General features: G+C 38.9%; 1 protein-coding gene across 2 annotated transcripts in view; it reads left to right on the forward strand.

The window, feature by feature from the left end:
• Positions 1 to 6,193: 6,193 nt before the first annotated feature.
• The window catches only part of CDK15 (cyclin dependent kinase 15), a 92,117-nt gene continuing 85,458 nt past the window's right edge, over positions 6,194 to 12,852 (forward strand). The window contains exons 1-3 of one of the 2 annotated variants that reach the window (XM_015110670.3): positions 6,194 to 6,557; positions 7,265 to 7,414; positions 7,628 to 7,722. In XM_015110670.3, coding sequence (XP_014966156.1) covers positions 6,435 to 6,557; positions 7,265 to 7,414; positions 7,628 to 7,722 — 368 coding nt within the window. In that variant the 5' untranslated portion in view covers positions 6,194 to 6,434. Of the gene's footprint in view, positions 6,558 to 7,264; positions 7,415 to 7,624; positions 7,723 to 12,852 lie in introns of both variants that reach the window. The other variant, XM_015110669.3, reaches the window with a different exon arrangement.

The following is a 12,852-nucleotide window of genomic DNA, read 5'->3' on the forward strand; positions in this document are numbered from 1 at the left end:
TGTAAGGATTAATCTCTGCCTGCATGGAGCCTGGCACAGAGCAAGCACTGACATGGCAGCTGTTGCTATGATGATGATAATGATTGCTGTACTTTCATTGAAAGCCTCCACCACCCTTGATGAAAGTAGCCATGAATATAAAAAAAGAAATACATTATCAAAATGTATAGATTTTGTATAAAATGTGTTTTTTAAAACACTGTTGTTTTTCTACATTTTTATTTAGAAGTCAGATACACAGAAATGAATCTCCCTATAGTTATTACTCAGTTTAAACGATGATCAATATTTTTACCACTTTTGTATTTTCTGTCCCCAGAATATATGTCTGCAGTATTTTAAAGGAAGCCTGGAAATTATGCCATTCTACCTATAAATACTTTAGTATGCATCTCTAATGGCAGGATTCTTTTTAAAACATAATCATCATGCAAAATTAAAAATAAATTCTTAAAACCATCTAATACCATATTTGAATTTCAATACTTCTTTCAGGAATGTCATTTTACAGTTAATTTGTTCAAATCAGGAGCCAAACCATATTTATATATTGCATTTGTTTGTTATCGGTTTTTTTTTTTTTTTTTTTTTTTTTTTTGAGAGAGACACATCTTGCTCTGTCAGTCAGTCTGAAGTGCTGTGGCACAACCACGGCTCATTGCAGCCTTGACCTCCTGAACTCAAGCAATCCTCCCACCTCAGCCTTCCCAGTTGCTAGGACCACAGGTGCGTGCCACCACACCTGGCTAATTTTTTCAGTTTTTGTGGAGATGGGGTCTCACTATGTTACCCAGGCTGTTCTTGAACTCCTAGATCAAGCAATTGTCCCACTTCGACCTCTCAAAGTATTGGGATTACAGGTGTGAGCCGCTGGGCCTGGCCCTTAAGTCTTTCAAATTCTCTTCATTTTCTTCTTATTTAATGCCATAGATTTGTTAGAGAAATCTCTTAGAGATTTTTGTCCTTCCTGATTTGCCTATTTGATTCCTGTGATATTTAATTTCTGTGTCCTCCGTGTTTCTTGTAATTTGGTTTAGAGCTAGAAACTTTATTAGATTCAGGTTTAATTGTTTTCTTTAGTTACATCACAAGTGGTGCTGTATGTCCCATTCCATCATAACAGGAGACATATAATATCTGGATGTCCCAAATTTAGTGAAGCTAAGATTGATCAGTGGGCTTAGATGGTGTCAGCCTGACCCCTTCATTGCAAAGTTCCTCATCAATCCTCCACCTAATGATTTTAGCATCCATTAATGATTGCTTTCTTAGATCATTGCATTAGAGATTCCATGATAGTGATGTTTGTATTTCTATTCCTTCTTTTGCATTTATTAGCTGGAATTCTCCCATAAGGAAGAAATTTCCCCTCATTAAGTCTTTGATAATCTTGAAAAAATAATTTATGTAGAAAATACAAAATACAAAAAATACTTGATTTTTCTCCTTTATTAATATTCAGAGTAATAAGTTTGTAAACTGGAAACCTTCAAGTGGACACTTTTGTTTAGAATTACTGTAAAGTTACAGATTTTATACATTCCATGTGTCATTGCAGTCATTCTTATTTTTGCTACTCAAATTGCCCAGTCTTCAACCAATGTGAGTCCCTTTCAGGTTAGCTTTCATATCCTTTTAACAGGACTCCAGTTGGCTTAAGATGAGCCTAGGACATCTTTCTTGATAACTTCCTTGCTTTCTGGCAAGAAAGATATCCCAGGCTCATTTGTCGAGTTCATACTCCAGACCTGGAATCTGGAATCCACCATTTCTCCACGGATGTTTAGCTCTTTCTTTTTAGTGGAAAATGGTGTTAAGAGACCAAAATTGGAGCAGTAGGGCTGCTCATTGCTATTGAGTTGTCATTGCTTCTAGGTCTTTTTGGTTGACGGAGCTTTTTTTAAACAAATAAAAGCCATAAGTTTTTATTTCCAAGTCAAATTTAAGATCACATAATTTTTACTTGATTTCTTTGATTTGATATTTACGTCTATTTTCTCTCACACTGAAAAGTTTGGTTTCCAATGGCATTAGCATAATTACTCACCAGTTTTAACCTAAGATATGCCTATAATAATGATGGGGTTCAGAATATGCTACCCCCAAGTATGGCACCTTGGTATTTGAGAAAACAGCAGAAGCAGGAAAGTCATTCTCATCTTCCCATCTTCCTCTCAACCCTTCTCCCTTAAAGCAGGTCATAAAATCTAACTGACTTCCCTCTAAAGTAGGTCATAAGACCTCAACTCCAGAGATAAGTTTCCTATACCCTGTAAAAAGGAATATCATTATCCCTGAAGACACGGAGATGCCAAGAATAATAAACAGGTCTTGCTAAGTTCTCCCCAGTTTCTTACCATTAGATCAGACCCTTTTGTCCTCCAATCACGTTTCTTCACAATTATCTACTTTTCTTCATCAAGCTTAGCATAAAAATACAGATTTCCCTGTTTGTTTGGGTCTTCATTTCAGAAGGCTCCTGTGTTGTGTAAACTTGCATTAAATAAATTTGTGTGCTTTTCTCTTGTTAATCTGTCTATTGGTATATGGATGTCATCCATGAACCTAAAGATGGGTGAGAAATCTTTTTTCCTCTATAATAGATTTAAAATAATAGTAATAATATTGCTACTATTGGTAAGATTACTACTACACTTTTTTTATTTGTTATTTTTATTTTTTGGGATGGGGTCTCACTATGTTGCCCAGACTGGTCTCCAACTCCTGGGCTCAAGCAATCCTCCCACCTTGGCCTCCCAGAATGTTGAGATTACAGTTGTGAGCCACCATGCCTGGCCCTGACTATACTTTATTTCCCTTCATTTCTTTGCCACCAAATATTGTTCTGCATTTTGCTTTTTTAACTTAACAATATATTTTGGTCATCACTCCATGTCATTATATATAAATCTCCTTCCTTTTAACAGCTGCATATTACTCCATTGTGTAATTACTCCATTGTAGACATATATGAATTATTTTCAATGTTTATAACAGATTTTACATTATTTCTCATATTATCTGTTGAATGCTGTGATAATCAACATATTCTAGAAACGTTATATTTGGCTAAATTTAATAAAGATAGAATGCAAAGATTGGAAAAAATGGCAACTGTTAACTAAACATAGTAGTTTGAATTTACACCACTTGAGAAGGGAAAAATAACTTCAAAAATGTGGTGGGTGGAGAAGCTAGCCTGAAACGATCAGTAACTTAAAATTTTTACTGCCAATTAAAAAGTGGCTACCATTTGTCTTAACACAAATTCCCTGAAAACAGAGCCTGAGGTAAAAGGGGTGGGGTTGTAGGGGCAGTTTGTGCAATCTTAGGGAAGTAGAAGTGAGGAGAAGGAGAGAGGAAATATTAGGATTATTAGGTTGGTGCAAGAGTAACTGCGGTTTTTGTCATTGAAAGTAAGGGCAAAACTGTAATTACTTTTGCATCAACCTTATAAATGGAAGTTTTTTTCCCTTTCTTTCTTTTTTTCTTTCTTTCACCTTTCATCTCTCTCTCTCTCTCTTTTTTTTGAGACAGGGTCTCACTCTTTTGCCCAGGATGAAATGCATGATGCAATCATAGCTCACTGCAACCTCAAACTCCCAGGCTCAAGCGACACTCTCAAAATGGAGCATGTTTCTGAGCTGATCTCAACTCCACAACATCTCTGGTTTCCCAATGGTGGAACCGCACTCCATGGAACTTCCTGCAGTTCTGGTTGTATCACCTGGCCCTTGCAAGCCGTTACTAGAGAAGCCCGAGCCTCTCTGGCTCTTGGTCTGTTTAGGCTGGTGGGCAAGCACGAGGGTCTCTCCTGGTCAGTCAGCTTCACGTGTTAGGGTTCCTTGTCCTATGACGGGAGGAGGTAGCAGCAACAATGAGTGTGCTTCAAGACCCCAGAAATGGCCTCTGTTGCTATGATGGCAACCAGGCTGCTAAAGGAGGTGCAGCCAAGCCAATCTGGAGTGGTTCACAAACAGCCTAATGCACAATGCTAAATGAAATCGTCTAAGTCTTCTGTCCTTCAGAAATCTTTCAGAACAAAAGCTATTTCTGACACAGCAAGAAAATATCTTAAAAAGTCATCAGATATTTTTCCTTGGCTTTAAACAAGACCGTAAAGCCAGTCTGGTTGCACACACCTGTAGTTTCAGCTATCTGGGAGGCAGAGGTGGGAGGATTGCTTGAGCTCAGGAGTTCTGGCAGGTACGCAGTGCACACCTGGGAATAGCTCTTGCACTCCAGCCTGAGCAAGAAAGCAAGACCCTGTCTCTGGAAGAAAAAAACAAGTAGCTCATTCTAGTATCTAAACATAGCAATTTACACCTTTAATTAACCAGGCTGTAGGCCAGTGCTGTGGCTCACCTGTGTATTCCAGCACTTGGGGAGGCAGGAGGATCACTTGAGCCCAGGAGTTGGAGACCAGCCTGGGCAACATAGTGAAACCTCTGTTTGTACAAATAATAAAAAAAGTATCCAAGCTTGGTGGTGTGCACCCCCAGTTCCAGCTATTTGGGAGACTGAGGTAGGAGGAATTCTTGAAAGCCAGGAGTTGAAGACAAGCCTGGGCAACATAGTGAGACCCTGTGTCTACAAAAAATAATTATCTGGTTGTCTTGGCACAGGCCTGCAGTCCTAGCTACTCGGAAGGCTGAGGTGGGAGGATCACTGAGCCCAGGAGGCTGAGGCTACAGTGAACGATGATCGCCCAGCTGGACTCCAGTCTGGGAGACAGAGGGAGACTCTGTTTCCAAAAACAAAAATGCAAGAACAGTCGTCATAGACTTGACCTGGGACATAACTTTTATGTGATGAAATTAACAATCTTTTAGGAAGAAATTAGCATTTCTGATAAAATGTATTATAATTACATTATTATAAATTCAAATGGAATTAAATATTCTGAGAAACTAGCTTCTCAGTCTCTCAGTTGTCAGTCAAAAGTTTAATGCCTTTGGCTGGGCGCGGTGGCTCAGGCCTGTAATCCCAGCACTTTGGGAGGCCAAGGTGGATGGATCACGAGGTCAGGAGATCAAGACCATCCTGGCTAACATGGTGAAACCTCATCTCTACTAAAAATACAAAAAATTAGCCGGGCGCGGTGCCGGGCGCCTGTAGTCCCAGCTACTCAGGAGGCTGAGGCAGGAGAATGGCGTGAACCCGGGAGGTGGACGTTGCAGTGAGCTGAGATCGCGCCACTGCACTCCAGCCTGGGCGACAGAGAGAGACTCCATCTCAAAAAAAAAAAGATAAAACAAGTTTAATGGTCTTTGAGCCAAGTATTGTTCCTTTTCTTTTTTTTTTTTTTCCACAAAATATCTCTAGATTGAATCTTAGAATTGACTTAAGTCTCTTGTGGCAATTTTGAAATGAAAAAATACATGCTCATAATTAAATTACCTGAACATTTTAAAAAACCATCATGAGGTTCAAATATCAAATATTCGTAAATATTGTTGTGATGATAGACATGACTCTTATTTTTTCCCTTAATAATGATTGAATGTTTATATATCCTCCATTCTGTCTCACTCTATGATTAGTACATTATAGTGGCAATAATCTTAGGAATCTAACAGAGAAAAATGTTGCATTTGAAGACTACAGACTGCAAACCAATTTGAGCCAGGTTCCTTGACATGTCGTGCTATTATTATAGTACTTTACATATAGTAAACATTAATTACATATATGTGTAAGGAAGCAAGAAAAGAAGAAAGTATTTCATTCAAACTCCTCTCTCTCCATCACCATTGGCTAATATCATTTGTATAGTTAAGAACAACACAGGCACTCACCACATAGTTTTTGAATAAATGAATGAATGGCAACCCTTCTAAGACTATTGGATACACTGTTGTTTGAAGGCAAAGAGATAGAGTAGATATCTTCAACTTTTTTCCTGTCTTATGATTCTGTGGTTTCTATGACTACTAAAAGTTAGCTAGGTAGAAAATTTGTTTTAAAGTCTGAAAACCAAAATGCTTTCAGATAAAAGGCAGGGAGAAAAATAGTCTTCAACATGTCCACTTTAGCACCAGGAAAACCTAATATCAATATCACTATCAATGATATCATATAAATATCATTACATTGATGAGCAATGTCAATCCCTAAAAACTATGTATACCAATAGCACTAACTTGTGGCCAGAACAAGAACCTTAACTGTGCCAAATTTTATTCTATTCAATAGCAGCTGCCTCGTTTTCAGTTGTGCACATCTGAATGCAAGCAATCCCTGTCTGATGTGGAGTTTCTTGCACTGATAAGGAAAAACTGCTGAAGTTGTGAGGCTGCTCCAGGCAGAGTCATCATGTGAGTCATATGAAAGCTCCACACTGCTGACCTCTGGCAAAAAGGGAGAGAACAAGGATAGGAGAGGCAGTGGGGGAAAGGTTCAAGTGCGGGTTTTCTCCTTGAACCTAGAAGATTATGGGTCAAGAGCTGTGTGCAAAGACTGTACAGCCTGGATGCAGCTGCTATCGTTGTTCAGAGGGAGGCGAGGCACACAGCTGTCGGAGGAGTCAGCCTGAGACCATGGAGGCTGCGTTCAAGGTATTTGTATCCCAGGAGGAGAGCATCTTTCTCTATTGATAAACCAAGGAGTTCAGACACTCCCTTTTTGTAGCAGGGTCTGATTCTTCTGCGGTAGGTCTAAACCAATAAAATGAAAATTCTATTAAAGTCACAGAAAATTTATGGCTGTAGTTATCAAATTTGGAGAATTTCTTGTAAACCAAAAGGGAAAAATAATCCTTGGCTTTGGGTTGCACGAAACTCACTTGGCTTGAAGTAGTTCTCTCGAAATCTCTAAGGTCCTAAATTACAGTGCTGAGATTTAAAAGGCAAGCTGCAGTATTAGTTGATATGCTATGGATTCGAAACTTTAGTAATTAGTTCATGATTATTAGCAATGCAGTAGTAGATTATTCCCCCACAGCAATAAATTAAGTGGACAGGAAAAAAAAAAAAAAAAGCCAGAGTTAAACAGAAAAAAGTTGGAAAACATCCATCAAAGAGATTTAGGTTAACCTAAATGTTAAAGACATATTTTTAGGTGAAGAAAGAATGTAGTATTTCAGGAGTTGATACCATTGTGGTCTTTTTCGGGGATCTTTCAAGAAAAGTGCCTTTTGGGGGTACAGGAAGCTTAGAAAACATGTGAAGAGTGAAAATGAGGCAAATAAAGAAAAAATTGTTTTACCAGGCACTGAATCTTTACTTTGCATAAATTTTATTTCTGCTCTTTCTTTTTTCTCTAGCTAACAGACCTAAAAGAAGCATCATGTTCCATGACTTCATTTCACCCCAGGAGACGTCAGGATGTCCGTGCCCAGAAGTTCAAGAGTAAAAGGCCACGGAGTAACAGTGATTCTTTTCAGGAAGAGGATCTGAGGCAGAGTTTTCAGTGGGTGAGTGAGCAGCTGATGTTGATCAAGAAGAATTTAATGTGTGCTTGTCTAGGGAGGCCGGCCCTTATGTCCAGGGCAATTACTGAGCGAGCCTTCCCAAGTCTGCTCTGGAAATGCTGTCTAATTTCCCTGGAGAAAAAAGTCAACACTAAAAAAAAGTGCTCTTTCTCTCTTCCCTTTCACCCACTCCTTTTCCCCATTCCCCTAAAGCAGAGGAAGAGCCTCCCATTTGGAGCAGCCTCATCTTACTTGAACTTGGAGAAGCTGGGTGAAGGCTCTTATGCTACAGTTTACAAGGGGATTAGCAGGTGAGTGACACATAGCTGGGATACACTTTAGAGATAAGGGTCCTGCCCCCTTAATTCACATTATAAAGCCAGGTGAGACATCATAGAGGTTCATAGCACTCAGGACCTGGGCAAGACACCATGGCCGACAGGGAGAGAGACATGATGACTTAAACAGCCTTGAAAGAAAAACAAACCTGCCCTGCCCTAATTAAAATCAGCCCACTTAAATGTTTATCAGCCTTTCCCTTCTTGCATTCAATTCAGAGAATTCAAAGAAAATAGACATTCTCTACTACTGACCCAAAGAACAATTACCACTCTTCAGGCCGGTGGGAGGCACAGTTGGTAAAGCGTCTCTAACAGGTTTTTTATATCCCTCCCTAAATCACAATGACAGAGGTTTGTAATGGCAACCTGGAGTTTGCTGCTTCATTCCTCCACCTGGCCTTTATAGAAGAAATTGGAGTTGGTTTCTGCAAATTATGGTACATGCAAAAGATGATGAATCCTAGATTTTTTATACTTGCAAAATATACAAAATGTCTGGAGAATAAAAATACTGCTTATCCAAAAGCTAAGTACTAATTTTGGTAAACAACAAACTTTGTTAAATATATATAAAAGATCCATGAATTCCCTTGTCTTTTAGTCAAGGTGGGAAAGTTGGAAGGTCGTTTTTTCTTTATGTTACTCCAATAGATAAAAATAATGGCTCCATAGTGGTTAAATATTAATTTTAAAAATATAGCTGATCCAAGTGCAGTGGTATTTACTACTTGATCACAACCAGCTACAGATTTCTTTGTTCCTTCTCCACTCCCACTGCTTCATTTAACTGGCCAAAAACAAAAAAAAAGAAAAAAGAAAAATTTTATATAACTACTACGAGACTAAATATTCATTATTTATCTTAGTATTTATGCTGTTATTATTATTTTTACTTGTTAAAACAAGATTGTAGGGGACATACAATTTTATTTTATTTTATTATTTATCTATTTATTTATTTTGAAATGGAATCTCACTCTGTCACTCAGGGAGTGCAGTGGCACGATCTCAGATCACTGCAACCTCCACCTCCTGGGTTCAAGCGATTCTCCTGCCCTGGCCCTTTATACTTTCTTAATCTGTTTTAGTCATGGCGTATATTAACTTTTTTTAATGCTGAGAATATCTGCAATAAAAGACCACATTTGATTTTATTCTAAGATTCCTCATATCAGTTTGGCCATGGTAACTGTTTCAAGATGGCTCAGATCTGGGGCACCCTGGAACATACTTGGATACATGGGTACCATGAACACTTCTGATCTTCCCTTCTGAGTTCTGACTTTGTCCCACACAAACAGACCTTTCTAGCCCAAAGTTTACACAGAATTCACTCATCTTTTCTTCTAGTTACTGTATGTTTTCTTTTTCATTTAACTCTTTTATATATTGGGAATTTATTCACAATCATCCCAGCTCCATTTACTAGATTTTCTTTTCTCTGATGGTTGAAATGCTGCCGTGATTACATATTAGATCTCATGACTACTTGAAATTGTTTCTGTTCTAATCTTTTTAAAAAATCATGTTTCCTTAATCTATCTTTTCTTATATTTGTGCTGCCTTTTTTTTTTTTTGAGATGGAGTCTCGCTTTGTTGCCCAGGCTGGAGTGCAGTGGCGCCGTCTCGGCTCACTGCAAGCTCCACTGCAAGCTCTGCCTCACAGGTTCACGCCATTCTCCTGACTCAGCCTCCCTAGTAGCTGGGACTAGGGACTACAGGTGCCCGCCACCACGCCCGGCTAATTTTTTGTAGTTTTTTAGTAGAGGCAGGGTTTTACCGTGTTAGCCAGGATGGTCTCAATCTCCTGACCTAGTGATCCGCCCACCTCAGCCTCCCAAAGTGCTGGGATTACAGGCATAAGTCACCGCACCCAGCCTTGATTTTAATTATTGTTGCTTTAGACTATTTTTAGAATATATCAAAACTCTAAATTAGAGAATTATTGACATCTTTGCTCTATTAGATTTTCTAATACAAATATCCTGTAAATATCTAATACAAAACAGTCCCTGGAATGGTCATTTACAAGACCCTATACAATCCCTACCCTCCATTCCCCAGCACACACTCAGCTGCTCTCTGTCCTCATCTCTCCTTCGCCTCTCCTGCTCCAATGCCAGGACTGCTCCTGCCTCAGTCAAGGACTTTTAACTTGCTGCTCCCTCTGCCTGGAGCTGCCTTCCACTGTTCATGCACACAGCTGACTCCTCCCCTCCGTCAGATTCCCGGTTCAACTGTTACCTTATTTATAAAACTGTAGTCCCAGCTACTCAGGAGGCTGAGGCAGGAGAATCACTTGAACTTTGCAGGTGGAAGTTGCGGTGAGCTGAGATCGACACCACTGCACACGAACCTTGCCAAAAAACTTTTTGCAAGGTTTAGGGGAGAATTTCACGGAACCATGTTCTGAGGAAAATACATCATAAAACTTTTAAACAAAATTTAAAAGACATGATAAGGCAAACAAAAGAAACTGGGGAAAAGTATGTGCAAAATAGTTCAATAAAAAGGTGGGCAAATCAGCAAATCACAAGAAAAACAGAAAAGATCCATAAACGTATGAAAAGTCAGTTTCACATATGGTTAAGGAAATGTAAATTGAAATGTGATAAACCTTTTTACCTTTCAAATAGGCCAAAAAAATGAAGATGAAAGCAAAAAGCAAACCCACATGATAGGGCTATCTCAGAGGGACACAGGAGCCAACTGAAAGAGCTTCCAAAGGACAAAGCTGCAAAAATTTGAGCAACCAAAAAAAGTGGTGTTAAATTATAACCCAAAGTATAAAATAAATATCTATGAGTTCATACTGATATAAATAAATTATTCAATACATTAACAAATGGGAGAGAAGAAACAAATCTTTCATGCCAAATAAATACAAATAATTTATGTAGATAATATACCTTCAAAGAGGTACAGCAAAACTCTCCACTCCTTAAGTGTGGGTCATTCATAGTGGCATTTCTCTAAAAGTACAGTATGAAAAAGGGAGAGAAAGAGTAACTTTATAGTAGAGAAACCTGACCAACACTGTCTCAGACAGGTGATTAAGGTCAACATCAAAAGTCATAAATCATGATGATGGTATGCACTTTTTTTTTTTTCAGATGGAGTCTTGCTCTGTTGCCTAGACTGGAGTGCAGTGGTGTGATCTCAGCTCACTGCAACCTCCACCTCCCAGGTTCAAGTGATTCTCCTCTCTCAGCCTCCTGAGTAGCTGGGATTACAGGCGCATGCCACCACACCTGGCTAGTTTTTTGTATTTTTAGTAGAGACGGGGTTTCACCATGTTGCCCAGGCTGGTCTTAAACTCCTGAGCTCAGGCAATCCACCCACCTCAGCCCCCCAAAGTGTTAGGATTACAGGCGTGAGCCACCACGCCTGGCTGATGGTATGCACTCTTAATATGATGTGATAAAAATGGTACTTTACCTCCCCCAAACCCATAACCCAGTCTAATCATAAGAGAAATATCAGAAAAGTTCCAAGAGATGGGTATCCTACCCAATACTTAACTAGTACTCCTCAAAACTCTCAAGGTCATCAGAAACAAAGAAAATCTGGGAAACTGTCACAGTCAAGAGGAGCCTAAGGAGACAGGACAGCTAAATGTAATCCTGAATGAGATCCTGGACCAAAAACAAAAAAGGCATTAGGTAAAAACTAAAGAAATCCTAATAAACTATGGACTTTAGTTAGTAATAATGTGCCAATATTTGTTCATTAATTATAACAAACATATCATATTAATGTAAGATATTAACAATAGAGGAAACTAGATGGGAGATATGTGGGAACTTTCTGTACTGCATTCTCAATTTTTCTATAAATCTAAGACTGTTCTAAAAAGGAAAGTCCAAAAGCCCCCAAAACAAAACCTGCCCCATGTTGGTGAGGGAATGGGAGAATGGCCATTCTCATGACCAGTTAGTGTACCATTACTCCATGGGACAGTTTGGGAACACGAGTGCAAATCAATAAAAACACGTGCATTGCGTACCCTTTGAATCAGCAATGCTGCCACCACTTTAAGGAAATAACTGGGGTTTTCTGAAAAGATTTGTCAACAAGTATGATCATCACAGTATTTTTGTAATAGCCCAAAGCTAGAAACAACGAAAAGGCTTTTGAAATTGGCTAAATACGGTATAGTATATTTATATGATTAAATGTTAAATCATTATTAAATATTGGATCATACAAGAATTAACTATAAGAGAAAAGTTACATGGAGGAAAAAAGGTTACTAACAATATGATTTTAATCCCACTGTATTAAAAACAATGGATTTATACCTGCATTAAAATCTTCTCTATTCTAGGCACTTAGCTGAGAAATGAATAAAATGACAAATGAAGGGACAGTAGGAGGAAATGAAGAGAGAGAGAGAGCTAGTGGTGTGACCTGGGAAGATCAGGTAGCACCTAGAAGCCCGCTGTAAGAATTTGGCTTTTATTCTGAGTAATGCATGGAGATATGGTGGTTTTTGAACAGAAAAGTGACTTGTCCTGATGGTCATTTTAAAAGCATGCCTCCAACTACTCTGCTGAGAATAAATAGTGGGAGTGCAAGTGTCTCAGCAGGGAAACTGTCAGAAGACCACTACAAGGCTGGGCATGGTGACTCGTGCCTGTAATCCCAGCTCTTTGGGAGCCTGAGGTGGGCGGATCACCTGAGGTCAGGAGTTTGAGACCAGCCTGGCCAACATGGCGAAACCCCATCTCTGCTAAAAATACAAAAATTAGCCAGGCATGGTGGCTGTAATCCCAGCTACTTGGGAGGCTGAGGCAGGAGAATTGCTTGAACCCGGGAGGTGGAGGTTGCAGTGAGCCGAGATCGTGCCACTGCACTTCAGCCTGGGCAACAGAGCAAGACTCTGTCTCAAAAACAAACAAACAAACAAACAAAAAACAAAACACTACAATAAGTCAGATGAAAAATAATAAGCTCCAAATTTTCTATAATGGACATATATGTATCACTTTAGTAAAGAGGGAAAATGCTTTGGAATATATATGTTATATATGTATTGATATACGCTAAACTTTTTATTTTGAGAAAATTATAGATTTATATGCTACAATATGTTTTGAA

Source organism: Macaca mulatta, chromosome 12 (assembly GCF_049350105.2).
Source record: "Macaca mulatta isolate MMU2019108-1 chromosome 12, T2T-MMU8v2.0, whole genome shotgun sequence".
In the NCBI taxonomy this organism is placed as follows: domain Eukaryota; kingdom Metazoa; phylum Chordata; class Mammalia; order Primates; family Cercopithecidae; genus Macaca; species Macaca mulatta.